A 27,827-nucleotide genomic window follows, 5' to 3' on the forward strand; every position below is an offset into this window, starting at 1 on the left:
GTGTTAGGTTGGCCATCGTGGGTTTGCAGTGTGTGGGGCCAGCAGGTCCACAGGACAAGCACAGGGGCCCCTGGTTGTACCTCGGGGGTGGGGGGGGCAGGCAAGCAGGGAGGCAGGTGGACTGGGAGCACCAGTGGGAACAGGTTCGGTGTGAAGCCCAGCTGGGGGGAGGTGGATGGAGGCTGAGAGGTGAGTGCAGGCCTGTGGCATCCTGGGAGCCCGGTTTGTTTCTGTGTTTGGCTCATATCAGAGGGCTGGATCCCACTTGAGCTGGAGTACAGGACTAGAAGGTGGAGAGTGAGAGGAGGCGAGAACTGAGCATGTTGGCCTATAGCTGGGTGGCACTTAGCCTCCTGTGTTCTGGGTGTCCTCTGGGATCTGGAGGTGGCAGCCAAGGGCAAGGGTCCGTGAGGGGTCGGGGGCCAGGCTGTGTACCAAGGAGGAGTCAGTGACTCCGGGTGGCCTAGGTGGGAGCCTTGCTGTGCATGGGGTGGTTTCTGTCTCATCAGTGGAGGCACCTGGCCCCACCCGGAACTGACAGACCAGGGGAGCCCGGCATGGGTATATGTTTGCCAAGTGTGGTGGAGGGAGTGTTGGTGGAGGAAGGCTTGGCTGTCGATGTGAGAGTGGGGCGTGATGGGGGGATCTGGGCAGACAGGTGTGGTTGAGGTCAGAGAAAGGGTGAGAAGTCACCACGTGAGCTGCAGTGAGCGATGGGGGGTGGAAGGCTGACGTGCAGCAGCAGCAGACAGGGTGGTGCCGCTGGAAATGGGGAGGGTGTGCGCAGGGTTTTAAGCATAGCCAGGCTGTCTGTGGTGGGAGGAGTCAGAGGTGGGCCGCTCACAGTGTTGGGTGGGGTTGGTGGAGGCCCCAGGAGCAAGGGTTCCATGACAGGGTGGGGGGTCCGGCGGGGACTTCGTGGCACTGGGCTGTGAGGGGGCCCTCCCTCTCTCTGGGCTTTGCTAGTCAGCCTCTGCGCCCGGGAAGCCTGGTGCCATGGGAGGTAGCCTGGGCCCTGGCATCGGTCTTATGGACCTGGGGCATCTGCAGGCCAGAGTAGGACCTGGGGACGCAGGGCTGCGGGCACCTTCTTGGAAGGGACTGTGATGCTCCGCTGGGGAAGGGAGGCCCAGCTTGGGGCTGGTGGTCAGTTTGGTGGGCTGGGTGGGAGGGGCAGGCGGTTTGCCGTGAGGTGCACCCACACACCTTTCAGGGCACCTGGTGTTCTGGGCACTGTACTGTGTGTTGCTGTGGGGAACCAAGCCAAGGCCTGCCTTCTGGAGGGTTTTGTGTTGAACGGAAATGGGAGATGGGGTCTTGGACGACACAAGAAATTTTCTTCTTTGTGGAGGGATTAATGGGACTTGTTTCCTAGCACCTGGCAGCTTGGGCAGCGAGAGCTCTGGGTTTCTGGAGTGCTCCTCTCCCTCTGAGCGTGGCCGCTTATTTTCTGTCTCTGATGCTGTCTTTCAGCGGGATCAACTATGACAAGCCGCTGCCTCCCATTCAGGTCGCGTCTCTCCGAGCAGAGCGAATTGCCAAAGAGAAGAAGGTATGGGGGCCCGGCCGCCAGCGTGGGGCTGGGCTGGTGGGCGTGCTGGGCTCCTGCCCACGGGTCCTCTCCTCTCCGTTCCCGTAGGCTCTGGCTGATCAGCAGAAGGCGCAGCAGCCGCCTGTGGCGCAGCCCCCACCGCCTCCGCCGCAGCCGCAGCCACCGCCGCCGCAGCAGCCACCCCCGCCTCTGCCCCAGCCCCAGGCAGCCGGCAGCCAGCAGCCTGCGGGCCCGCCGGCCGTCCAGCAGCAGGCCCCGGCGCAGCCCCAGGCGCCGCCTGCACAGCCCCCGCCGAAGGTGCCCCCAGCAATCACGACCGTGGGCAGCGCTGCTGTGCTGGTGAGAAGGCGCTGCTCCCTGGTGCGGGTGCCCCTGAACATGCAAGGCGGGATGGTCTGTGTGGACGCTAGCACTTGCTCCCCTCAGAGGCAGCAGGAGGCCCCACCGTTCCTGGGTGGGAGGGATCATGCAGGGGGCACCCTCACCCCCACTCGGCCCTCTCCAGGCTCTGGCCGGCCGGGGAGGTGGGGGCATCCAGGAAGTTTGGAGTTCATTGCGGTTTGGGAGGTGTCATTGTGATGTCACCTGGCAGGGCTAATACTGCTCGTGCCACGTGCGAGCTTCTCAAAGCTGGCGCACGCATGCTCTCGCACACATGAGTACGTGAATCCTTGCTGCCCGTTAGAGAAAAGGGTAAAACGAATGCACAGAGAAGGTGTAGAAAGTCATACTGACTCGTGAACTCACATGGCCTGTGCTGCTGCCAGTGGACCCTGATCTGCTGCTTTGCTGCGTGTGCCCGTGTCCGTGTATCACGGACACTGGAGTCCCATGTGGGGTGAACGCCTGGGACTGCGTAGGGAGGCCTGCGGCCTTGCTCTGCCAGCTGGGCGTGAGCACGGTCTGGCCTCATTTGTGGTTCTGTCTGTCGTGGCAGGCTTGCCATGGGGCATTCTGGCCCAGCTCTGGGGTCAGAAAGCCGCGCACTCAGCCCCTGCTTCCGTGGCCCCAAGGGCACCGTGGCAAGTGACTATGGAGGGACTCTGCCGGGCTGCGGCCTGACTGACAGGAGTTGGTGGGCAAAGAGTGGGCCGCAGCAAGGTGGTAGGGGTGCATGCAGGAGAGCCCGTGCAGGGTATGGGGGCAGGGAGCAGGGGGTTGGCCCGTGTGGCTGCGTCTCCAGGCGGGAGTGTGGATATGGTTCTCAGGAAGTAGAAACATTTGGAGGTCTTGTGAAGGGGAGAGCCTGCACTCTAATTCGAGTGGTTTTTTTGTGTTCAGCAGGCGGGAGCCATGAAAACATCCGTCACGGGGACGAGTATGCCAACGGGTAAGAAACCCGAGATGCCCCCGTCAGAAGTCGGTGCTTCCCCCTCACAGTACTCCTGCCTCACGGGTCTCTCCCTGCAGGCACAGTGAGCGGAAACGTCATCGTGAACACCATCGCGGGGGTCCCTGCTGCCACCTTCCAGTCCATTAACAAGCGCCTCGCTTCGCCTGTGGCGCCGGGAGCCTTGACCGTGAGTTGTCCCTGCTCCTGGGCACTTTTCGTAGCACCTGTGACCTAGGACCCCATGAGGATTGTTTGGGTTTTGGGTTTTTGTTTTGTCTTTAATTTTTTTAAAGCCATCTTGACATCTAGCACGGGGCCTGGACTCATGACCAGGAGTCGTGTGCTCTCCCAACTGAGCCTACCTGGTACCCAGAAAGTTGTTTGGTTTGTAAAGAAATATCCCAGCGGTGCCAAGAGTCCTGACACAGCTTGAATTTCCCAAGATGATGTCAGTGTTCAGGAGTTTGGGAGTTGGCTCTCGTGGTGTGCTTGCTGACAGAGTGCGTGTGGAGGGTGCTACCGATGGTGATTCCAGGAGGAGGAAGGCAGGGTGTGAGGGCGTGTTGCTGCCGGCGCTGGTGGGGTCTGCCTGTGCCACAGGACAGAGTGCTCGTGGGGGACACGGGGATGCAGGGATGGGCACTCTTGGGGTAACCATATGGGGGGGTTGCATGGCGTCTCACAAGGGTGGGTGTGCTGTCACTTACGGTGCCAGAGCTCATGGGGGTCGGGTCGAGCACATGCAGACCTGTGTGCGGGAGGCAGGGAGGCGCCAGGTCCGGGCAGAGCCATCAGACCTTTTGAGCGCAGAACCAGAGGGGACCTTGCACTCACCGAAAGACATGCCACGTGTCCAGCCGCTTCCGCGACTTTGGTGTTTGCCATAAATGACCAAAGTAAACAACCGAGGTTAAGGAGGTGAAGTTCCCTTGTGTTTTCCCAGTTTAGTTACATATTGGAAGGCAGTGTGTGCCCTGCACAAGTAGCGCTCTCCTGTCCCTGTTGGGTTCAGAGAAGTGTCTTTTCTACAAAGGTCTTCCTGCGGTAATTGGGACAGGGTGGCGCTGGCAGAAGGACGGGCACGGCTCTGTGGAGCAGGATACAAGGTCCAGAAGTGAAGGCTGGGTCTGCAGCTAGCTGACCCTCAGTAAGAGTGCCAAAGGAGCGCCAGGAAGAGAAAGGTGGGCTTCCCGCACGGTGCTGGAAGGACCGTGGCGCCGCACGCAGGCTCAGGGGCTGTGGTCTGTAACCACACCGGGTATGAAGAGTCCCTCCGGGTGCATCGTCGACCTGAGTGTGAGACCCGGAACCGTAAGGCTTTGAGGCGAAAGTCACAGAACATCTGTGCTTCTTTGGTTTAGGCAAAGATGTCATAGGATCATGAATCATGAAAGAAAAATTAGTAAGTTGGTCTTTATCAAAATCAGTGACATCTACCATTTAAGAAATAGGAGAAATGGAAAGTGTGGTGAACACTTGTAGGATACACATGATGAAGTCCCGGTCTGCCGGGTCAGTGGGGACTCTCCGGTGATAAGAAAACACTGTGAAACCTGGACAAGATTCGAGCAGCTGTTTCACCAAAGAAGCAACAGGGATAGCAACCAAATGTGAAAAGGCGTTCAGCATTACTAGTCATCAGGGAAATCCCGTGCAAACCACCGTGCTCAGTCGTTTGAGCATCTGACTCTCGGTTTTGGCTCAGGTTGTGATCTCAGGGTCGTGGAAAGGGGCTCCGTGCTGGGCGTGGTTCCTGCTTAGGATTCTCTCCCCCGCCCCTGCCCCCACTTAAAAAAAAAAAAAAAAAACACAGTGAGATGCCACCACATGTCTCTGGGAGCGGCTTTAGAAACAGAAACCTGGGGGGGCGCCTGGGTGGCTCAGTGGGTTGAGCCTCTGCCTTCAGCTCGGGTCATGATCTCAGGGTCCTGGGATCGAGCCGCGCATCGGGCTCTTCGCTCAGCGGGGAGACTGCTTCCCCCTCTCTCTCTGCCTGCTTCTCTGCCTACTTGTGATCTCTCTCTGTCAAATAAATAAATAAAAATCTTAAAAAAAAAAAAAAAAAAAGAAACAGAAAACTGGCCGTGGCAGAAGCAACAAGGCTGCCCGGCTGGAGCCGTGCTGCTGATGGCTCATGGAATCTTAGAGTCACGTGCGAAGTTGACCACTTCTGACAAATGTGCATTTACTGGACAACTTAGCACTTCCACGCCTGGGTTTTCCCCCAAGGGAAGTAAAATCATAGATGTGCACAGGTAAACCTGGGTATGAGTGTGTCTGGTGGCTTTATTTGTAATTACTGAGAAAGGAGACAATGCTGCAGGCCTCTGCAGAGATGTGGGCACCATCCATGTTGCCCAGCAACATGGGACTGAGCTGCCCAGCAACATGGGACTGAGCTGCCCAACTGGACAATAGGGTGTGCGACTCTCCTTTTTTTTTTTTTTTTTTTTTTAGAGTTTTATTTATTTACTTATTTATTTGGCAGAGAGAGCGCGAGATCACAAGCAAGTGGAGAGGCAGGCGGTGGGTGGGCGGGGGGAGCAGGCTTCCCACTGAGCAGAGAGCCTGATGTGGGGCTTGATTCCATGACCCTGAGATCATGACCTGTGCTGAAGCAGAGGCCCAACCCACTGAGCCATCCAGGCACCCCAGGGTGTGCAACTCTTTTTTTTTTTTTTTTTTTTTTAAAGATTTTATTTATTTATTTGACAGACGGAGATCACAAGCAGGCAGAGAAGCAGGCAGAGAGAGAGGAGGAGCAGGCTCCCCGCTGAGCAGAAAGTCCGATGCGGGGCTCGATCCCAGGACTCTGGGATCATGACCTGAGCCAAAGGCAGAGGCTTTAACCCACTGAGCCACCCAGGTGCCCCGGGTGTGCAACTCTTAAACACAGTTTAAGTGGTGAGAGTTTCAGAAGGCCTCGCATGCTGCGTGATTCCATTTACTGGGCAGAAGGCAAGATCACAGGGACAGGAAACTGAGTCTGTTCTGTGTCTGGACTGTGGTGTCTACCTGGCGGTCTGCGTTCGGGAACGTTCATAGGTCCACGTACCTGAAGTGGGGGGGTTGTGCTATATGTAAATTATACTTTAGTAAATCCTGCTTTAAAAATTTGCATATTCTCTAGGTGGCACAGCATATATGAAAAGGTTTTCTAGTTGTGTGATTTAGGATTATTTGTTTTTCTTCATACTTGGCAGTAAGTCACTTTTGATTCCGCCGTGTTAACAAATACCAAGAGCTGTACAGTAGACCTGTGCCATCACAAGCGTTCTCTCTGAGCTTTCCTCATGTGAGTGCAGCGCCGAGATCATTGCACTTGACACTTCGTTTTGCAAAAGGCTGATTTCTATGTATGATATTTTGGAAGATGAGTAACTCACCCATGTCGTGTTTTCTGAGGAACTCTCACAGACAGGATACTCTTGCTGGAGATGTGGGAAGAATAACTGTGTCAGACAGGCGGCCTGCTTTCCAGTTCTGCGCCTGGACTGGAAAAGAGGTGCCAATGACAGGGCGGGCTTCCTGGGCTTCCAACGGACAGGACGACGTCACTCCCCCGCCCCCCCACAGCTCTTCGGCACTGGGAAGGTGTGTGGGGTATACAAGGCACAGTGAGTAGGTCTGTCTGGGGGGCACAGGCACGACCAGAGTGGCGGTGATTCCTGTACCTGCCAGGAGGCTCCGCGTGGCTATGTGCGCTCGGCGCCGGGAGACCCCAGGCTGGCTGCTCACAGAGTTTGGGTAGCCAGCAAGAGTCTGGATTTTGAGCCCTTGCTAGTGCCTGAGCACAGATATGATGCTGTGTGTAACAGAACAGATTTGAGCAGAAAAGGGCAGAGTGGAAACCGTTTTGGAAGTCTAGAAACAGATTTCTGTTTCTGATGACAAGGGGAGGTGAGTTACACTGTTCTCTCAGTGAAACAAAAATTATTGGATAAAAATATTTTGAAACTTTTTTAAAGTTTTAAGAGAGCTGACCAAAGAATACGTAATGATTAGGGCAAAATCTCAGGGAAGAAACCCAGAGAGAAAAACGGTGCCCTGAGGCAGGGTCTGCCGTGGACATTTTACCTGATCCGGCGGGAGGCTCCAGCACAAGCCCCGGGCTCGCCTGCTCGCCCTGGAGGAGAGAGGTGCTGACTGCTCAAGTGGGAGCCCTGTGGCTGAGCCCTTGAGGCAGGGTTGAAGCAGAAGGAAAACCTGCCTGCCCTCTATGCTGTCGCTGTGTGGAGGGGCCGGACGGGGACCCCCTCTGCCTGCAAATCTGTAGCCACGCTTCGGCCTGTCAGCTGACAGCTCAAGCGGATTTGGCCTCAGTTGGGTGGTGTTCCTGGATGGGCGGCCAGGAGCTGGCACAGGTGCCCCGGGGGAGCTTGCCTGGGACCTGGGCTCCTTAGACCCCCCACGAGTGACTTGCCAGCATAGTGAGTGGTGCGCGGTAGAAAATAACCCAACACAGGATGGAAGAGTGGCACCCGTGGAAACAGACAGCGGCAGCCACCCCCACGTGGGATAGCGCAGTTCATGGGTGTGGGTCATAAAGCACCTGTGCTTTCTGTTTCTGTTTATTTTTCAGATGCTCCATGCCCAGTGTGGAGCCCAATATGGGGCTCGAACTTGCGGCCCCAAGACCTGGAGCTATACAGCCCTCTGAGTGCCGGGTGCTGTCCTTATTTTGTTTCTTTTTTTTTTTTTTTTTAAAGATGGTATTTATTTATTTGCCAGAGAGAGACAGACAGCAAGAGAGGGAACACAAGCAGGGGGAGTAGGAGAGGGAGAAGCAGGCTCCCCACCGACCAGGGAGCCCAATGCAGGACTCGATCCCAGGACCCTGAGATCATGATCTGAGCTGGAGGCAGATGCTCAAGGCCTGAGACACCCAGGTGCCCTCCTGTGGTTTTCTTAATCTTTTTTTTTTTTTTTTTTTTTTTTTTTGTCTAGCCGAACTTAACATGAGAATGCAGTATACAAAGCACTAACCTACAGAGCAGGTCTTCACCAGCTGTGCTGTCAGGAAGGCCTCCGGCCAGTAGTCAGCTGTTAGCAGTGAGGCTTCGGTCAAAAAACTTGTACGTGGATTTCCAACTGTGTGGGGGCTTTGGTGCCCATAACCCCCACACTCTTCAAGGGCAACCGTAGAGAACTTCTGGAAATGAAAACTATGGTCATCAGAATTGGAAGAGGTCCCTGGTGATGGGCTGTTCACACACCACTGAGGAGAGACTCAGGGAACTGGAAGAGAAGTCAGGAGGCATTTTCCTGAATGCAGTGCAGGACGACGGCAGGGGCTGCGTGCAAGAGCCCTGTGAGGTCATGGGAGGCTGACCGGGAGGGTGGAGAGTGCGGTTACCCAGAGTTCAAAATGGGGAGGAGGGCAAGCAAGGGCGATGCTGGAAGATGCGGGTTTTCCAGATCGGAGCAGTGACCCTGAGCCGTGTATGCAGCCGTCCCCTCGGAGCCCGGTCTGGGACTGCCGACAGCAGAGCGGTTCGATTCAGCCAGGGGCACGGTGGCGTCGTCGGCGGTGGTGAAGCCAGGAGCCTCCAGAGCGTCATCTGTGCTCCAAGAACAGCAAATCACTGCCTACCCTGCTCAGCCTCTTTTTTGGAAATAGTGTGAAGAACACGGGTTCGGGCACACTTGTAAGCAGACACTAGGCGGACTAGCAGCAGGTGGTCCATATGAAAGGACACACTTGAGGCAGAAGGTCTGAGAAGTGAGCACAGAGGTGGTGACAGGAGACAGGCGAGGCGCAAACTGACCCCCCAACAGCCGTGACCCCCTGCGGGGCTGAGAGCAGGGGTGCGCTGTGTGGGGTCAGAGGTGTGTAAGCTGGCCAAGGGCCAAGGTGCTGAGATGCTCTGGACTTCCATTCAGGAAAAGTGTGACTTTTGGTGAGACGTTGGCTAGTACCCAGGGTATAATTTTTTAAAATTTCATTTATTTACTTACTTATTTGAGAGAGAGAGAGCAAACACAAGCCAGGCAGGGGGTGGGGGGTGGGCTCGATCCGCAGACCGTGGGGTCATGACCCAAGCTGAAGGCAGATGCTTAACAACTGAGCCCCCCCGGCACCCCTCATAGTACAATTTTAGATGCGCCACTAAGAGCATAAAAAGAGTGTAATCCAGACTTTGGGAGGGGAAAGGGAGATGATAATAAATGCTGTGAGCAAAGGCAGGAGATGCAGTTGAGGACACGTGGAGCCGGACGGCTTGAACAGAAAGTGCCGTGTCCGACGCTGGAGTCACTGATGTGGGAGGAGTGGGGCAGCGCAGAAGGGCTGGGGGCAAACCGCACAGTCTGGAGGAACGTCCTGGCTGCCCACACGAAGGGGCCAGTGGAGGCAGGTGGCACGTGTGCCAGCTGTCTCAGAGCTGGAGCCGGGGGGTCTGTCTACAGTGGGTGGTAGCTGTAGCTGTGCGGGTCCGTGTGGGGTGTGGGGGACAGCGAGGTGGCTCTGCGCCGCCACGAGAGCTGCGCAGGTAGGAGGGGGGCGGGGGAGGATAGTGGGACCCTAAACTGTGTGTTGGGGAGCAAGCACAGGTGTCCGGAGGGTAGTCAGAACCTCACAGTGTTCCTGGGGACCAGACCATCTATCCACTGTGGATAGAGGGACAGGATAGCGCTTCAGAACAGGAGTGGGAGCCTTGCCACCTGAAACGGCTTTTTTCTGTGGTGACTGGCCCACTTTGAAACTCAAGGCCCAGGTGAAGCGTATTCCTTCCGGCGTTCCGATTGCCAAACCACCGAGCTCTGGCAAGTGATTCCTTTCCTCAGGTTCAGAGATCGATGTCCTCTTGTCTTCTCCGGTGCGTGGGGAAGCCTTGAAGGGTAGCGCGGAGTTACCTGATGACTCCCCCGTTGCCTCTTGCAGACCTCCGGAGGCTCTGCTCCCGCCCAGGTGGTCCACACCCAGCCTCGCGCGGTTGGCTCCCCGGCCACGGCCACGTCCGACCTTGTGTCTCTGGCACCAACCCAGGGTGTTCGAGCGGTTACCTCTGTGACAGCCTCAGCCGTGGTCACTACCAGCCTGACCCCAGTGCAGACTCCAACCCGGTCTTTGGTGACTCAGGTGTCCCAAGGTAAGGGCAGGTGGGGTTTCCTGGTGAGCACACGCACGCGCCTCTGTCATGGGAGGAGGGGCGGGCAGTACGTGTGCACAGCGTGACGGTGTCCCCTCTCCCAGCCACAGGGGTGCAGCTGCCCGGGAAGGCCATCACCCCCGCACACTTCCAGCTGCTCCGGCAGCAGCAGCAGCAGCCACCGCCGCCGCCCCCGCCCTCTCAGGTGCAGGTCCCACAGATCCAGGGCCAGGCCCCGTCGCCAGCACAGATCAAGGCTGTTGGCAAGTTGACTCCGGTGAGTATCTCCTAGGAAACCGCACACCTGCTGTGGGGGGCCCCGTGTGTCCCTTAGCTGGAAGCACAGGTCTGCTACTGTCCTTGTGGGAGTGCGCTTATGCTGCTCCTAAAGGCAGCCTTCTGCACAGTGCCAGTGCCACGTCCGTGGCCAGCCTGCACTTGGGAGCCCTGTCTTCCTGCTTGCTGTCTGGGGTTCTGTGGAGCTGCTCGGGCTCTGGACAAGTAGAAAGCCGCTCGGGTCCGTGCCTGACCAGAGAAGATGCTGGCGGGAAGCGCTGCTCTGGGCTCCAGGACGAGGTGCCAGGTGCTTGGTCTTCTCATGCGTGGTTCCTTTGCAGTGCTGAGCACTGGGTTTGCCACCCTGTGCACCGCTGTGCAGCTGTGTGTGTCAATGCGTTCCGTTTGAAAGGAAGTACTGTCTTCCTGCCAAAACGGAGATGTGTTCTTGCTTGGCACAGAAAGTGAGTGGAGAAGCATATGTAATAGAAACAAGACAGTGTTTTAGAACTGCAGCTAGCTGCTGGGCCGGCCACAGTAAGTATCTGACCTTGGACCTGCCCCTTCTCGGTTACGGAGGGGACAGGCGGGCATGCTGGAGGGCCATGGAGCATGCACCAGCCCGAGCCACGGGGTCCCTGCTACAGCCCCAGCACGCAGGCCAGAGAGAGGAGACGCAGCTACGTAAACTGTTCAGCCCCTCAGTCACACCAGCCACATTCAAAGGGGCAGTGGGTGCGCATGGTTGTGGCTAGCCTGTTGGACAGGCCAGTTCTAGAATATGCCTGTCACTGTGGAAGTCTGGGGACAGTGCTAAGTTAGAAAGTTGCTGTCCGCCCCCCTGGCCTGGACTTCTCCCCTTCCTGCCTCTCCCCAGGACATGGTGGCTGGCTGTGCCCCCACGTTCCCTCCTTTGGCAGCCAGAGCCCCACTTACCTGCTGGTTGGCCTGCGTCTGGATTCTCCATTCTTCCCTGTTCTGAGTCAGTTCCAGAGTCACTGTCATTTTCAGATAGTTACGAACTACACACTAGAAATTTTCTGAAAAGAAAATTGATTCCTTAACATATTTTTGGGCTGTTTTGACATATTGATGCTGTCACTTCTTCTTCTTCTTCTTCTTTTTTAAAGATTTTATTTATTTATATCACAGACAGAGATCGCAAGTAGGCAGAGAGGCAGGCAGAGAGAGGAGGAAGCAGGCTCCCTGCTGAGCAGAGATCTTGATGCGGGGCTCGATCCCAGGACCCTGGGATCATGACCTGAGCCGAAGGTGGAGGCTTTAACCCACTGAGCCACCCAGGCGCCCCGATGCTGTCATTTCTTTTAAAGACTTGGGGTTTATTCATCAATCTAGTCATTTGGAAACAGTTGGAATAAAAAGTTGAGAGGTGATGCACGTAGTAAGTTTCCAAAATTCAAGAAGGACCATGGTTTTAAGACTTTCTAAAAATTTTAATAGTATTACAGGTTTAAGTTAACAAGCTTGTGAGTGAGAAAAAACAGGAATTTTGTTATGAATTTACTCATGTGTCAATCACCATTTCCGGTTATCATCAGCGGTACACAAGTTTTTAATAAAGGGACATAGAAAAGCTGTCAGAGCGCCCCTGGAGGGTGGTTTGCGTATTGTGTGCTAGCCACTGTCTACCTTGGTGTTTGATGGATAGAACAAGAGTAACTTAAACCGAGATTTATAAAAAATGGAATGCAGTTAATATTGATGAAAAGCTACTTTATCTGGGTTTTAGGAACATCTGATCAAAATGCAGAAGCAGAAACTGCAGCTGCCCCAGCAGGCCCCCCCACCGCAGGCCCCGCCAGGGCCCCCACAGCCCGCTACACAAGTGCAAGTGCAGGCCCCGCCACCCACGCCGCAGCAGAGCCCCCAGCTGGCCACGGTCACGGCCCCGCGGCCCGGAGCCCTGCTCACGGGCACCACCGTGGCCAACCTCCAGGTGGCCCGGCTCGTAAGTTCCAGTTGATACGTTTGTTTTTCCAAAGCTATGTCTTTTAACATTTAATTGAATTGTTACTGCTTGCTGAGGACCATGTCAGGTGTCTGGCAGACCTGCAAGTCAAATAGAAGAAGTGTGCCTTCCCCCAGGAGCTTAAGCCATCCTTGGAGAGGATAAAATACAAGTGGAGGCACTCACTTCATCCTGCTTCCCAGGCCTGGAGCTTTGCAGAGCTCATGGTGGGCTGGGCAACACAGGGAGGGCGAGGTTTCTCCTGGGGACAAGGCCCACGTGGTTGGAGCAGAGGTTATGGGGAAGAAGACCCATGTGGGGAGGTGGACGAGGCCAGAACACCAGGCTCTGGTGTCCCTGTGCTCTGTTGGTACAGAGAGACGTGGGAGGTTTCTCAAGAAGAGCAGAATGTCCCGGTGAATACAGTGGCAGGGAAGATCAGTTAAATTCAACAAGCATCCATCAAATGTCCTGTGGGACAGACAGTGTCCCATGAGGTGAGCCGCTGCCCTCGGCTCTGTACCTGTCCTGTGGTCAGTGCCCAGAGACTGCTGCCGAGGCCGGGGTGGATGTTTGAATGTGAACTCCGGTGTGCAGGTGGCAGAAACTGAGGCCCTCAGATACAGTAAGTAACTTGTCTGAGTCTGAGAGCTTGTCACCTGCAGCTCACCTGGGTGCCTTGCCCTTAGAGACGCCTTTGTCTCTAAGAAGCAGGGTAGACATGGACTAAAACTGGGAAAGACAATGTGGCCTCACTGTGTTCACAAGACAAGCCAATTCAGAGAAGGGCGGTGAGCACGGGGAGCCCACACTGCTCATGCGGGACTGGCCATACAGGTTGTCTTCCACTCTGGGAGGGCCTCCCGTTTCTGAGCTACGCAGCGTGCTTCTAACCAGTGGTCCTGGTTCTCTTCTCGCAGGAAGCAGTAGTGGAGGGAGGACAGTGGGACAGACGTGCAGTCCTGCTGTTTGAATCGCGTTAGAGGAGACAGGTCCCTGTTAACTGAACTGGGGAGTTCATATGTTGGGGTAGTCTGTGACTTTGGAAAGGGAGAGAAACAGTACAAATACTACAAAGAATTCTAAGTTGTCCCATCTCACACACTTGCACAGTCGGTCACATGGGAAAGACTAGCGTCTGATGGTCTCAGTACTGGCCTTCACATTCAGATGTGGGGAGTTTGAGGGTTAGGGGTGCTTTTTACTTCTTTATGTTTTCTCAGGTAGTCTGAGTGCTTATACAGGTAAGATGGGTCTGTTTTCTGAAGATGTAAGTTTGGGACACAAGTGCTTGGTGGCGGCAGGAGACTGAGTAGCAGGAGGTGTGTCTGCGGGAAGGGCTGGGGTGGTCGTGGGCTGGTGTTTGTGGGCTGCGGTGGTCGTGGGCTGGGGTGGTGTTTGACCTTCAGGCGTAGCCGGAGTAGTGGAAGACTGTAGGAGTCTCTGTACAGGATACTGTAGTGCGAGTCTATAGGAGACCCAGCGGGATGGGGTTCCTTGGAATTCAGAAGCCAGGAGGAGGAGCAGCAGAGCTCGGCTCCCGGGCTCCCCGTAGCAGGGTCTGACCGTGAGAGCGGGCGAGCAGCCATGCGCTCCCCACGCTGGTTGCTGATGGGTTAGGAAGCATAGTGCAGCCCTCCGTGAAATGTGGCCCCTCAGCTGATGACCACTTCCCACCTTTGTGGATCTGTCCTCTTGATCCACTTGAGCTCTCGGGGGAAGTGCTTGCAAAGACACAGACACATGGCATCCCGAATATCTGTGGACTCTCCCGTTTTCACTGTTTAGACCCGGGTTCCCCCTTCGCAGCTGCAGGCGCAAGGGCAGATGCAGGCTCAGGCGCCCCAGCCCGCACAGGTGGCGCTGGCCAAGCCTCCTGTGGTGTCTGTGCCGGCGGCCGTGGTCTCCTCGCCAGGTGTGACGACCCTGCCCATGAACGTCGCTGGGATCAGCGTGGCCATTGGACAGCCGCAGAAAGCCGCAGGTACCTCGTGGGCAGCCCTGCCTCCTCCACTCTTGTCCCATCGAGTGCCGGAGCGGGGCGACGGGTCTCCTGCTGGCTTCTGTGCAGATGCCCATTTCGAGTGTGTCTGGGCGCCATCTGGCCAGAGTGCCTCTCAGAGGTGCCCCAGGACAAACTGCAGCCCTTGCCCTAACCAGTTACCATTCGGAACTCCCCACACCTTTATTTGAATGTCTTGCGGGCCCACAGACATCTTCGGAATTGCCGTGGGCTGGCTGTTTTGCGTTGGCCTAGGTCCCACGTGCGACTTTCTGTATGGAAAGCGGTTCCAGGACATGGAGGGAGCTTCAGGGAGGTCGTGAGACCCTTGTCCCCACGGAGCACTGTAACTGAAGTCTTGGTCGCTGTTCACAGGACAGACCGTCGTGGCACAGCCCGTGCACGTGCAGCAGCTGCTGAAGCTGAAGCAGCAGGCCGTGCAGCAGCAGAAAGCCATCCAGCCCCAGGCGGCCCCGGGCCCGGCGGCCGTCCAGCAGAAGGTATTAGCTCCCCGGGTGGGCTCCTGTCGTCCTGGCCGCGCGCTGGGCATGGAGCGCATGGACAGCAGGAAGGCCCAGCAAGGGCCTTTCTTGGCTTCCCAGCAGCCACACACACAGAAGACCTGTGCCCAGAGGTCTCGGGGTGGGAGCTGCAACAAGGCCCTGCAAGGAGAAGGTGGTGACGGGAACGGTGGGGAACCGTGAAGCCGGCTGTGGAATCGCGTGGCTGGGGAGGGGCCCGAGGGGCCCAGGGGTGTAGGTGTATCTCACGGTGCGTGACTGCCGGGGCTCCTGGTGTGCAGAACAATAGGACCGCGTCATTGCCCCTGTGGGTGCTTGCCGGATGGAGGGGCCCGAAGGAGTGCTGTCAGCGTCTCCCTGACTCAGACATTTGGGAGTTGGCTCTGAGCGGAGGCAGGGCCCAGGCGGAGCTGTCGGTAGGCCAGCGTGTTGAGGCTGTGCCCCAGGCAGGCATTGTACTGACCTCCAGGAGCAGAGCATGCCCCCTACTCTGCTCCGTGTCCTTCTGGCAGCATGCGGCCCGGGGTGCAGGTGTGCATGTTCTGTGCTCACATTGGGCATTGTCCCTCCTGTTTTTGGAACTGGGGTCCTGCCCGTTCCTGACGCTGCTGCGGTTTGTGGGGACAGCAGGGAGTCGGAAGTTGAGTGGTCCTCAGCAGCCCAGGGTGAGTTGATGAGCTAGGAGGGCCCAGCAGCCAGAAGGGGCCACACTGGCAAGGAAGGTGGTGAGGCCGGCGAGGGCAGAGGCACCAGGATGTTGGTAGGCAATGTGGGCCAGGCCCCAGGAAGGAGCTGTCCCAGCAGCAGCCCACTGTGCTGGACGTGTGCCCTTCAGACAGCCTCCTCCTGCCTTCCGGGGAGAGCTGTGGCCCAGGGTCTTCTCTGATGGAGAGAGTCAGCACACCTGCCTCTGGGTTCTGCCTTCTTCCCTGCTGGTGGACAGTTCCGGGAGGGACAGCACTCAGTCCCCTCCCTCGTCCTCTCCAGCCATCCTTGGGCTCGGCTGCAGGGCAGCTCTCGTGTCGGGGCCCGCCGGGGGCACTGGGTGACAGGAGGACAGGGATACCGCCGGGTGGGCCTGGGTAATCCAGTGGGCTTAGCTTACCGCTGAGTGAGAGGTCGTTACAGCCTTGGTGTGATGTTCATGGGATTTGAAAGAAAAGTTCTGAGACATTAGAAAAATATGTGTGTGTAACCGTGGCCTTGTAAAACACACACTATGTGTATGCTTGGTCTTCGGAGTAGGAGTCCTATTCTTCTGGCAGAGAAAACTTAGAAATTAATCATGCAGGGACAGTGCTTATAGGTTTGTTATCCTTTGTGCTCAGTATTTTAGAGTATGTGCCCAAATCTTCAAATCAGATTCAGGAAACATTCACTCACATGATGAGCAGACAGAGGACGTGAAGACGAACCCCGACCTGGTCTCTGGGGGGGACTTCCAGGCGGGGGTTGCTGGGCATGCCGGCCAGGCAGCTAGCTGCAGGACTGGGGGGAACGCAGGCAGTGCTGGGAGCATGGAGTGGTCATACTGTGGGCAGTGGGGGCCCAGGGGAGGCCCTGGCGCCTCAAGAAGAGGACACAGCCTGGCCTGGTTCTAACCTGGGCGGTCTCTCTTCCTTCAGATCGCTGCACAGCAGATTGCTGCTCAGGGCCAACCACAGAAGGTCACCTATGCCACCCAGCCAGCCCTTAAAACGCAGTTCCTTACCACACCCATCTCCCAGGCCCAGAAACTGGCTGGGACCCAGCAGGTGCAGACCCAGATCCAGGTGAGCACGAGTCGAGCACGAGGCAGCTCACGGGACAGCAGGTGCCCTGGAAAGTGAGTGGTCAATGTACGGGCTCCGGAGAGCGGGGACAGGCAGACTCCTGGGAAACCAGCCCCCGTTACGGAGCACCGTGGGCCCTCCTCTGCTCCTCAGAGGTGGCTGGCCCCCGACACTCCTCGCTGGCTTTTCCACCTCTGGGGTCATGGAGTATGGCTTGGGGGCCATGCTGGGGTCACACTCTGGGGGTTGTCCTTCATGTCTTGGGGGGGTCCTCCCCGATTTTTTGAGTTGACACTCCATTGCTCTGCTGCCGATGGCCGAGGGGGCTGCTCTGGGCCTTTTGTGGCCCAGATGACTGACCTTTCAGCAGCAGTGACTGCTTCTTGTGTGTGGGCACTGCACGTGGCAGCTTGGGGTGGGGGAGCTGTGCTGTGAGTGTGTGCGTGTCTGCCAGGCTTCTGCAGCAGTCCCAGCCCTGCAAGCCTCCGCTCAGCCTCTCCCTGCTCCTGCATCTCCTGCCGAGCTCTGCAGTTCTGCCGTTCGTGAATCTTGACGGTCAGGACTCCCTTCTGCCGAGTGCTGGCTACGTGTCGTCCTGGCGCCGTTACCTTCCTCTGTGAGCCTTCAGGTCTCCGTCCCACTCACTGGCTGCTCCCAGTTTGTGACTTATTTTCACACTTAACTCTATGGTGGCTTTGCAGGAACAGGAGTTCTTAGTTTTAACGTGTTGCAGTGACCAGTTTTTCTGTTTTTGAATAGTGCTTTTGTGTCTTAAATAATTCTTTCTAGAGGTCATGGTGTTACTTTCCTATCATGTTCCAAAAACGCTATAGTTTTTCTTTGACACTGAGGTTTCTCATCTCCCTGGAATGGGCTTTTCCAGACAACATAAGACTAGGAATTCAGTTCAGTTTTCCCATGAGAATACTCTGTTGTTTTCAGCACCGTTTTCCTTCTGATCCATAGTGCAACTCTGGCGTAAATCATGCATAGTCGTGCATGGAGCGCTCTTTGGCGTTGCGGTCCCTGTGTGGCCGTCCCTGTGGCCACATGGTGAGCCTCGGCCCCTGGGGGCAGACCGTGCCCGCCTATTGGGAATGTGCTACTGTCCATGGCCCTCCTCACCTCCCTGGTAGTTTCAAGTCTGCATGCTAAGCTCACTCAGCACAGGCAGAGCTGTTGCGACTCTGACGGGATTGCACTTGTGCACATCGCTGCCTTGGTGGCACGTGTGCTAGTCTGTGGGGCGCAGAGCCACATTCACTTTCTAGACGACATTAAGGGGGAAAGCGATGTCTTTGCCGTTTTGACCATAGACTCACCCACACGATGCATCTTTTGCTGTCTGGCCCTTTCAGTGCCCTTTGGGTTTTCTGAATTTTTTCTAGGACAGTCTTACTGCTTGGATTGGATTTGTTCCTGAGTGACTAGTGTTTTCTGATGCTTCTGTAATAGTGTGTTACTGAGTATCTGTTTTCCATCTATGCCTTTCTCTTGGCTCCTTGACTTTTGAATCTCGCTGCTTTGATTGAGCCCTGTTCTTGGACAGTCATCTGTGGCCTCTGGCACTTCCTTTGTCCCTGGGCAGGTGGCCCATGCCAAGTGGCAGTGGCATCTTCCTCTTCCCGTGCCCGGTTCTTCTGCTTTGCCATGCTGGTTAGGGCCGCAGCCTCCCTGGCTGGTGGTATGTAGGGAAGTTCAGCTGTATCCCTGTTCATGTGATTGTTTTGCAAGGTCTGAGTTTTGAAATCACCTTTCAGTAGAGTCAGAATTTTCACCTAGTTTGCTGAACGTTTTCGTTCTTTTTTATGGTGGTTTTTGTCTCCCCCAGTCTCAAGGCCTCAGTCCATCTCCGAGGCCTATGACTCCAGGTTCACAGCTGCAGCCGATGGCTAGCCCCGTTGCAGACTCTCAGTCCTGCCTGCCTTTGGACAGGTCCCTGAAGCTACGTGACCTCTTGGGTGCCTTGTCCCACACCTATGTGCACCTGAACTTCTCCAGCTCGGGGGCAACAGCCCCCCACCCCTGTGTCAGGCCCACAGCAGCTGGGCCCCGTCCCTCAGCGATTCTGTAACAGAGTGGGAGGTGTGAGACTTGCTTTACGTTGGTGCCGGTGCCCTTGTCAGGGCGTCTGGTTACTACTCAGTTACTTCTGTGTCCTTCCGTGTCCGTCACTGACAGGCAGGCATTGACATCTCGCACTCTGCTTCTGCATTTATTTGTTTCTCCTGTTTTTTCCCCATTTTTGCTTTTTTAATTAGATCCCCTACTATTAGCTACGTTTACATTAAGGAGTTTGGGTCTTCGCTGCTGTCTCAGGAAATGTGCTTATTTTTGTAGTAGTTATTTTCTCGGGAACCAGTTCTCCTTGAAGCCTGTCTTAGGATTGCTTCAAGGTCTGGGTTGAAGGCTGACTCTTGCTGGGCGCCCGTGGGCACTGCCAGGGCCACGTCGGCTGTGGCGTGAGGGCTGGTGTGTCTCAGGCAGTGTCAGTTTGGTCCTGAACCTGTGCCCCTCCCACAGCAGCTCAGGGCCTCCCTCAGGGAGCTGACTTCCTCGCAGACCCCTCTGGGTGATGGGCACAGCTGCAGGGCTGGTGAGTGGTCCTTGGCCTCTGGTTTGCTGCGCCTCAGCTCCTTGCTCTGGGTTCCCGCCTCTGCTTGGCTCTGGAACTGGGAGTTCCCTCCGTGGGTGGCCGTGCCGGCCCACCCTGTGCAGGGGCGTCCTGCTCCCACTCGCCAAGTCTTGCTTTCCCGTCAGGGCTGAGAGCTTCCAGGCATGGGCTCTCTTTGTCTTAGCAGATACTGTTCACAACTTTTATTTGAGTTACAGCGAACTAGAAAGTGCTTTCCGGTGATTTCAGGTTTTACAGTGGGAGCCAGCACTGCCTCGGAGTCTGTCACAAGTATGTCATGTCATTCATATTTCCTGCAGAACTGTCTTGGGCAGCCTCACTTTCACCCTGTTCTACCAGTTAGAGACCCGGGTGGGGGTGTCCCTGCCCCCAACAGCTGGCTGCTCAGGACCTGTTGTGCTTCTCTGGACACCCCGACAGGGTAGACACGGGGCCTGAATCGTCTCTCCGTGTTGAGGCAGCCATGTATGTGTGCGATGACGCGTGCAACAGGCGGCGTAGTGTGGAGAGGTTTGTTGGGAGCAAGGATCGCGTCATGCTGGAGGAAAACACCGCAAGATGATACGATAACTGCCCTGAAATGTTGGCACGTGGTTGGAACGGGGCTGAACCCCGCTCGGTCCAGCTCATTTCTTGGTGAGGGTGCCTTCCTGGAACGGTACCCAGACTTGAAGAGGGGACTGTCGTGAGTCAGTCTGAGTCACTCTGTCCTTGGTGTAGTTCTCTTATGTAAACCCGGAGCGGTTGCTGGTGAAAGAGAAACGGTGACTGAAGGATGAGAGCAGGCGAGCTGCCGGTCCCCGCTGCCTGCAGATGAGGGAGGTGGGCGCTCCTCCGCAGGAGTAGGCTCTGAGGGGCTCCGGCCAGCAAACAGAGAATCGCTCTGGGGTGGCATCTGGCCCCCGGTCTGTTCCTACTTCTGTATTAAGAACTGAGAAGGAAGGAGAGGGGACAATCTTCTTGTGCACATGTTCATGTAAATTCTACATTTGTTTTGTTTTCTCAAAGGTTGCCAAACTCCCTCAAGTTGTCCAGCAGCAGACACCCGTGGCCAGCATCCAGCAGGTCGCCTCTGCTTCCCAGCAGGTAGGACCTGCAGACTCACAGCCCTCCCGGGAGTCCCACACGGGCTTTTCGGTAACCTTCACGTTTCCCATCAGGGGAGTTTTTGGTTTTCACTCTGAGAAAGTAGAACACTAACTATCAGAGAATCACTTTTGATGTTCATAATTCAGAAGAGATTAATTTGGGGACAATACTTAGTCCTTAGGCTGGCAGGATACAAGCTGAGCAGCCAGTTCAAACTCAGTGCCAGGTGTCCGAAAGGAGCCCGTCCATCTGTGGGATCTCTCCTTCGGCTGGCGATTTCAGATGCGTCCTCCGAGCTGAAGCCCCCATGCCTTAGTTTTAGGGAAACACAAAACAGTCTGCTCACGGTGACTTTGGTCCTGGAAGTGTCAGTACTACTGGGGACAGCAGTGACCGTTGTCACCAAACTGTCTGGCTCCTGCCCTTTTATGTACTGCTGCAAAATGTGGCTGTGTAAAGCAGCACCTTAACAAAACACCGTTTTGTTCAAAGTCCCATGGCATGTAGATTCCAAGGCACCAAACGCACTAGAAGCCAAATGCTGCCCCCAGGCCCCAGCCGTCAGCCTTTGGCCAAAAGCAGCAGTGATTTCGTTCAGTGGCTCTTTCCTGCTTCTGTGTGGTCGGAAACCAGAGGCAGTACCATGATACGTCATGTGGTTCTCACATCTCACAGAAGTGTTTGTGCTGAGGAGGCTTCTGAGCCACCCCCACCCCCCAAGAACGTTTAGTCGGCCGTGTCACTAGGCCGTGTGTGTTTTCTGACCATTCGGCTCAGGCTTCCCCGCAGACTGTGACCCTGACTCAGGCGACGGCGGCTGGGCAGCAGGTGCAGATGATCCCCACGGTGACGGCGACCGCGCAGGTGGTGCAGCAGAAGCTCATGCAGCAGCAGGTGGTACCAACGGCGGCGGGCCAGCTGCAGAGCCCTGGCGTCGCCGCCCCCGCCCAGGTGCCAGCCAGCTCCGACAGCCCCGGCCAGCAGCCCAAGCTGCAGATGCGAGTCCCTGCCGTCCGGCTGAAGACGCCCGCCAAGCCCCCGTGCCCCTAGTCGCAGCAGCGGGCTGGCCTCGGGGCGGGCCTCTGGGCACTCCACCGCCGAGTCAGGAGCGGGCACGATATTTATTGTTGAACCGTGGGACGGTGTAGTTGGAGGCGTTCGGCCCCGGGGAGGTTATAATGGAAACAAAGTAGTGTCATCATTTCACTGTCCTGCGTCCAACACTGCGGGGGGCGGCGAGCCGTGGTCTGCGCCCCCGTGCCCATGTCCGGTGACCAACGGCAGAGGTGCTGCTGGCAGTTTCAGCTTCCTGTCTCTGCAGAGCCGTAGTGCCGGGTCTCGTGTGTGCGCAGTGTTTCTGCATGGGGCCACGCGGAGTGGCAGTGAGTCATAAAGGAGAGCTCTTGACCTGAAACCTGGTCTTGGACAGCGTCCGCCTCTGCTTAGTTCCGTACTCCTACCTGAACACGCGTTCTGGTCCTCAGAGAGGAGAGAGGTCGGCTGAGGGAGATCATCTCAGGTCCGAGGCGGCCAGTGTGGTTTTCTCTTTACCTCCTCCGAGGTGTTTCCAGGCACATTCATGACCTGCTTCCGGCCATGTGAAGGCTTACCGTCCCTGACTGAATTTTCATTCCAAAGAGCAGCAGTGGGGCTCACACCGGGTCCACCTGCGCTGCTGCGGTGTCCTTCCCAGCATGTCCAGGACACTCCTGGCCGGCGGATGAAGCGCGTGTGTGAACGAAACACCCAGGAACGGTTCCGGCGAACTCTGTGAGGCTCCCATCTCAGGCTGTGGGGCTGGACTGCTGTGTGGGTTGGACCCCCACCCCCTCACTCTCCCGCCCAGCCCAGGCGGGACCTGCTGACAGTGGAGCAGCCTCTGCGGACAGGGTGCAGGGTCCCCGACAGACGTGGGCGTCGTGAGTGCTTCCTCGCGGGCTGGTGAGCCAGACTTCTATTTCTCGTGACGCCGGCGTCGCGCCCGGGAGCGGACGCACTCCCTCGTGGGTCCATGTGAAGCAGAGGACCTTCTGTGCAGTATTTGGGGACGCACTTGAGGGACAAAGAGGAGGCCCTGTGTTTGCTTCTGTTTTATTTTTTCACTGCAGTGAGCTAATATAAGTGTTTGCATTGGGCGTGTTTGGCCAATGACGTCTGCTTACCTGGACGCTCTCCCCTAGGCCCACGCTCGCATCGGGCTCCCCGCTCTGTGCACTGGCTCTGTGGCTCTCTTCTGCTGTGGGTCCAGAAAATCAGGTCACGTTGAGTCTGTGTGGGCATTCTGAGAGTCTCACTGTTCGTTTTCTGTGTGTTCCCCTGTGTACCACTTTGAGTGGCATGAAGGAACACAGACCGTAGTTTTGGTTTCCCATTGATTTACATGGACGGTAACATGGCAGCATTTACTGAAGCAACGGGGCAGCTCATTACTGAGCTCTGGGTGAGAAATTTGGAGAAAGGCAAAAATCAAGTGTTGAAAAAAAATGGAAGGGACTTAACATGATAGTTCGCTGTACTTGTATAGAGGCAGTGCTGTGATGTGTGTTCTCACCACCATCCTCTGGCATGCCCGTGCCGCCAGGAGAGGACAGCGTGCCGGGGACTTCTGCTGTCCTACCCCGATGTGCAGAGGTGCAGCGTGATTTGTGCCCGGTATGCCTGGCCCCCCACTTCTGGGATTGCTGGCAGTTGGCCTGGAGGAGGAAGAGGCTCCATTTGCACCCGCTTTGGCGCACCCTGCTCGGGCCGCCTGCTGGGACAGAAGCGAGCCAGTGCGCCAGCGTTTGTGGCCTGCGGCCCCTGCCTGCCTCCATGCATGAATGAGTGGCCCTCGTGTGCGAGGCCGCGTCCTTCCCTGGCTGCTTACGTGGGACCCAGGGCGGATGGTTGGCTTTTGTCCAACTTAGATGCTCCGGTGGCCCCGCTGGCCTCACCAGCTGCTCCAGGAAACCTCTTCCGCCCTGGGTGTGGTTCTCTCCGTCTTCTGCTGTCAAGGGTCCACTGTCCTTTCTGAGCTCCACACGAGTGTGGGGTGGTTCTGTCCGCAGACTCCCGCATGGCCCAAGAACCGGCGCCCCAGTCAGGACAGCATGCGGGGCCGGCGGTCAGGCGCACCACTGGAGCATTGTCCTACTCCCTCCTTCGGCGCGGCGTGGGCAGCTGACGGCTCTGACCGAGGCTGGGCTGTTTTCCAGGAGGCTGGGCTGGGGCTCTTCCCATGTGACGCCCCAGAGGTGGGGCTTGCCTGCCGGCGGTCTTCACCACTTTCTGTCCCCTGTGTCACCACACGGCTGTCAACGTTTCAAATATAAAGGAAGAAGACTGAAATTGTAAATACTTTGTAAACATACCCATTTGTACTTGAATAGTAGGGTTTTAAAAAGGGCACTGATATCCCACCAAACAAAAGGTATAATAAAATGACCTTTTTCTATGCTTTTTCGTTTTCTCTTTTGTAGAAAACTAGTATTCAAGTTAAAATAAGGTGCTAGTTTTGTTTGATTTGTGTGAAGAAAATAGCGGGAAGGCACGCAGGGTTGGAGGCAGGGGCTTGATTTTCCTGACCGACCCCCGCCGTGGGAGGAGTGGAGCGTGTGGGGTGGTTCTCAGGGAAAGCCGCGCGCTCCCTGCAGAGACGGAGGATGACCTGATACGTATGGACACCGCTGCCCCTGCCGCCCTGTCCTCATGTTACCTGGTGCTCCCGGTCGGGTGGAGGGTCAGGTGGGGCCTCACACGCAATCTACCCAGCACTCCTCTGAGCAGGCGGCCTGCTTTATCATCCCTTTTGCTTTTGATTACTTTTCCTTTTGTTAAAAAAAAAAAAGTTTCTGGGGGCACCTCGGTGGCTCAGATGGTTGGGTGTCTGCCTTCAGCTCAGGTCATTCTCTCTGGGTCCTGAGATCGAGGCCCACATTGGGCTCCCTGCTCCATGGGGAGCGTGCTTCTCCTCCCTCCCTCTCAAATAAATAAAACCTTTAAAAAAAAAAAAGTTTCTGGGAACGCCTGGGTGAACGTCCAACTCTTGGTTTCAGCTCGGGTCGTGATCTCTGCGTTCTGCGATCCAGCCCCACGTCGGGCTCTGTGTGCAGTACGGTCTACTGGAGCTTGTCTCTCCCTCTCCCTCTGCTCCTCCCTTGCCCACTCCCTCGCTTGCTCTTAAATAAAATATTTAAAAAAAAAAAAGTTGCTGGTAACAAAACATCTACTTTTTATTTTTTTAAGATTTTATTTATTTGACAGACAGAGATACAAGTAGGCAGAGAGACAGGCAGAGGGAGAGGAGGAAGCAGGCTCCACGCTGAGCAGAGAGCCTGATGCGGGGCTCGATCCCAGGACCCTGGGATCATGACCTGAGCCGAAGGCAGAGGCTTTAACCCACTGAGCCACCCAGGTGCCCCCCAAACATATACACTTTTTAATTAAAAATGTACAATTTCATACACTGCTAAGAAGCACCCTGGGAAATCTATGGTTATTTTTGTCTTCCACTGCAGCAATGGGGGCCCGGGAGCCACGTGGACCTGTGGCCCCAGGCTCCCATTTCTCATCCCCCTACCTCAAAGCCAAGCGTGCAGGCTCCTCTGTGCATCACCTGCATCCGCAGATCTGGGTGGGGGAAGTCGGGGTCAGCTCACTTAGGACCCTTTGCCAAGTCCCTGCCAGGTGCTTGGTGTGGAGAGGATGGGGTGCTTGGGACCCCCCTGCTCTGTGGATGTGTTGCTCTGCCCTCTGGGGCCAGTGACTTTGCTCCTCGGGGCGCTGCTTTCCTCCTGTGTACCCGTCTCCCAAGGCAGTTGTGACATTTGCAAATCTCTTAGCCTCTGCCACCTGTGCTCAGTAGATTATTCCCAACGGAGAAGATCGTGATTTCTGAACCTTTCCGCCACCATGACCTATGTATGATCACGTCCTTGCCGACTGTACGTATGCCAGGAGGCCTAGGGTGTGCTCCTCTGGCCCCAGGCTGTATTTCTGTGGGCACTGGAGGTGGGGCTGCAGCTGCTTAGTGCCGTGGTTCTGCTATCTGGCTGCCGTGGGGTCCGGATCTGAGCCCAGGGGTTCGTTTGCCGCCACCTCCAGCTCATGGGGCATCTCAGTTTGGTTCAACAGGAAACACACCCAGCAGGCTGTCCCGCAGGCCCCTTGACCACAGCCAGCTCTAGAGGTCTCAGGTCTGTTGACCGCCTGGTCTCTGCTGCTTAGATCCCAGTCAGCCTCTGCCAACGTGCTTTCCATGGCCCAGATTAGGGGCTGTGGTTCAGGGGAGAGAAGAGGGGGACTTCTGCCATAGATTCCGGGCAGCGTTCTTCCCTTCTCTGTCCTTGGCCCGCATCGCCCATACCCTCAAATAATCTTCCAAAGGTCTAATCTAACTGGATAAATTATGGTATGTACAGTCAGTGAAACAGTGTAGCTATTTTTTTAAAGATTTTTTTAAAAAAAGATTTTATTTGACAGAGATCACAAGTAGGCAGAGAGGCAGGCAGAGAGAGAGGGGGAAGCAGGCTCCCCGCTGAGCAGAGAGCCTGATGTGGGGCTCGATCCCTGAACCCTGAGATCATGACCTGAGCCGAAGGCAGAGGGTTAACCCACTGGCCACCCAGGTGGCCCTTAAAAAGATTTTTTATTCATTTGAGGGAGCCAGAGAGGAGCAGTGGGGAAGGGCAGAGGAAGAAGCAGGCTCTCTGCTGAGCAGGGAGCCTGACATGGGTGCAGTTCTATCCCAGGACCCCGGAGCTCATGACCTGACCTGAGCTGAAGGCAGACTGCGCTTGACCAACTGAGCCACGCAGGCGCCCTAGAGCGTAGCCATCAAGAACAAGGTAGAACCATGGAAGGGTCCTGCCGAGGCTAAGTAAATAGAGAAGTGCGGAATCGTGTGGGATGCTCTCCCAGTGGAGCTATGGCCTATATGCCTGGATGTATACAGAAAATCCTAGAAAGGGGTGTCTGCCTCTGGGGAGAGGGCTGTGAGCAGGGGAGACGGGATCCACGGCCCCGCCACGCCGCTTCCCTGGTCAGGGAGCAGCACCTGCGCTTGGGCGCTCCCGATCCCAGGCGAAGAACCTGCACCTTCTGCCTCCTCCCCAGTCTGAGGGGGCCCTGGACCCTTCTCCCCGAGCGGCCGCCGCCGCCTCTCACTGGGCGCCTGGGTCCTGCTCCGTGACTGGCTCCCGCCACCTCCACGGCGCGCGCGCTCCGTGTGGCAGATGGTGCCGGCGAGGGCACGCGGTGGTGGGCACGAGGACGCGAGGAATCGATGGAAGCGGGAGGCCAGAAACGCGCAGACCGGCGGAGTGCGCAGGCGCCGGCAGTGAGCCGTGCAGGCCCCCCCCCTTCCTCCCGGGCCTCCGGGCGCGCAGTGCCGCGCCGCGCCTACGCACGGGGCCGTGCGCCGTCCCGCCGTCCGCGCCTGCGTGCTGCGGGGGCCCAGCTCCGGGCTGCCGGTGGGGTTTGGCTCCTCTGGGCTCCAGAAACGACTTTCCGCGGTGGCTGCGAAGGTGAGATAAAGGCCGTCACAAAGCCGCTTTGAAAACGTGCAGCGCAGACACGCCTGCTGCGCCCCCAGCGTGGCCCCGCTGTGACACGCGACCCCGAGAGTGACCCTCAAGCGTCTGTGGCGCGCGTCCGGCTGCAGCCCTGTCCCCGCAGAGGGTCGGGCCCGGCCCCGCTCCGGGCGGGGGCTCTGCGGATCTCGTCCAGCCGGGGCCCTCCCGCGTGTGTCCTCTGGTCCGCGTACCGCCGCGGCGCCGCGTGCTCACGGCCGGGCCGTTGCGGGGCCGCCGTCGAGACGCCCGCTGGTGGGCAGGGGCCGCTCCGGGGCAGCGCGGCTGAGGTGCAGCCCGGGGAGCCGTGGGCTCCCTCAGCATGAGCAATGGTCCCTGTCGTGCGGGCAGGACCCAGCCGGCTGCCTACCTCCCCGGACGGAAGCGGAGCCGGCAGCTGTACGGCCGGGCTGGGGACGGGCAGACCCGCGAGTGCTCGGTGGGCTCCCTCCGCGGGGCGGGCCAGCCCTCCCCAGGCCCGGCCGCTCTCTGGTCGCCGCCTGCACACCTGCGGGCACCCAGAGGGGCAGATCGCGTTTCCGAGAAGTTTCTTCCTCACTGAGCACGTGCTCGGTGCCGGTCTCAGGGTAACGTGCGGGTTGAAGGTCCGAGGGGGGCGGGAGAGACCGTGAGCCCAGCGGCGGTCTGCGGAGTCACCAGCTCTTCCCGGACAGGCCACCGCTGCCCGCCACGATGCCGCTCCGCGGCATTCTGCATGGTCTCCACCACCCTCGGCGCCTCGTCCGTGTGTCCTGTGCGGACAGCTGCGCGTGCCCCACGGCCAGCAGCGCGCCAGCATCCCTGCGGTGGCCAGCCTGTGGGCCAGGAGGGCTTCCCTGCGCAAAGCTCACAGCAGCCGGACCCCCCGATGGGCCAGCCCCTAAGAGCAAATAAGGCTGGTAAGATTCTGCCTAAGGGCCATGAGGACCTAGGACAGCGGCGCCATTTAGAGAGGATCGGAAATGGAAGCATTTACTGTACTTGTCAGGACGGCAGACCGAGATGGGAGGGGTCTTTCAAGCAGCCATCTAGTCTCTGT

At 57.1% G+C, this 27,827-nt stretch overlaps 1 protein-coding gene across 12 annotated transcripts in view; it reads left to right on the forward strand.

The window, feature by feature from the left end:
- EP400 (E1A binding protein p400) overlaps window positions 1-23,673 on the forward strand; it is a 98,722-nt gene extending 75,049 nt beyond the window's left edge. For 7 of the 12 annotated variants that reach the window (XM_046025911.1, XM_046025915.1, XM_046025921.1 and 4 more), the window contains 12 exons: window positions 1,474-1,552; window positions 1,640-1,891; window positions 2,834-2,882; window positions 2,963-3,072; window positions 9,769-9,976; window positions 10,081-10,253; window positions 12,003-12,221; window positions 14,010-14,205; window positions 14,599-14,723; window positions 16,370-16,516; window positions 20,160-20,237; window positions 21,018-23,673. In XM_046025911.1, the coding sequence (XP_045881867.1) occupies window positions 1,474-1,552; window positions 1,640-1,891; window positions 2,834-2,882; window positions 2,963-3,072; window positions 9,769-9,976; window positions 10,081-10,253; window positions 12,003-12,221; window positions 14,010-14,205; window positions 14,599-14,723; window positions 16,370-16,516; window positions 20,160-20,237; window positions 21,018-21,290 (1,909 nt within the window). In that variant the 3' untranslated portion in view covers window positions 21,291-23,673. The remainder of the gene's footprint in view (window positions 1-1,473; window positions 1,553-1,639; window positions 1,892-2,833; window positions 2,883-2,962; window positions 3,073-9,768; window positions 9,977-10,080; window positions 10,254-12,002; window positions 12,222-14,009; window positions 14,206-14,598; window positions 14,724-16,369; window positions 16,517-20,159; window positions 20,238-21,017) is intronic. The other 5 variants (XM_046025913.1, XM_046025923.1, XM_046025920.1 and 2 more) reach the window with 3 other exon arrangements.
- The last annotated feature ends 4,154 nt before the right edge of the window (window positions 23,674-27,827 follow it).

This window comes from Meles meles, chromosome 12, assembly GCF_922984935.1.
Source record: "Meles meles chromosome 12, mMelMel3.1 paternal haplotype, whole genome shotgun sequence".
NCBI lineage: Eukaryota > Metazoa > Chordata > Mammalia > Carnivora > Mustelidae > Meles > Meles meles.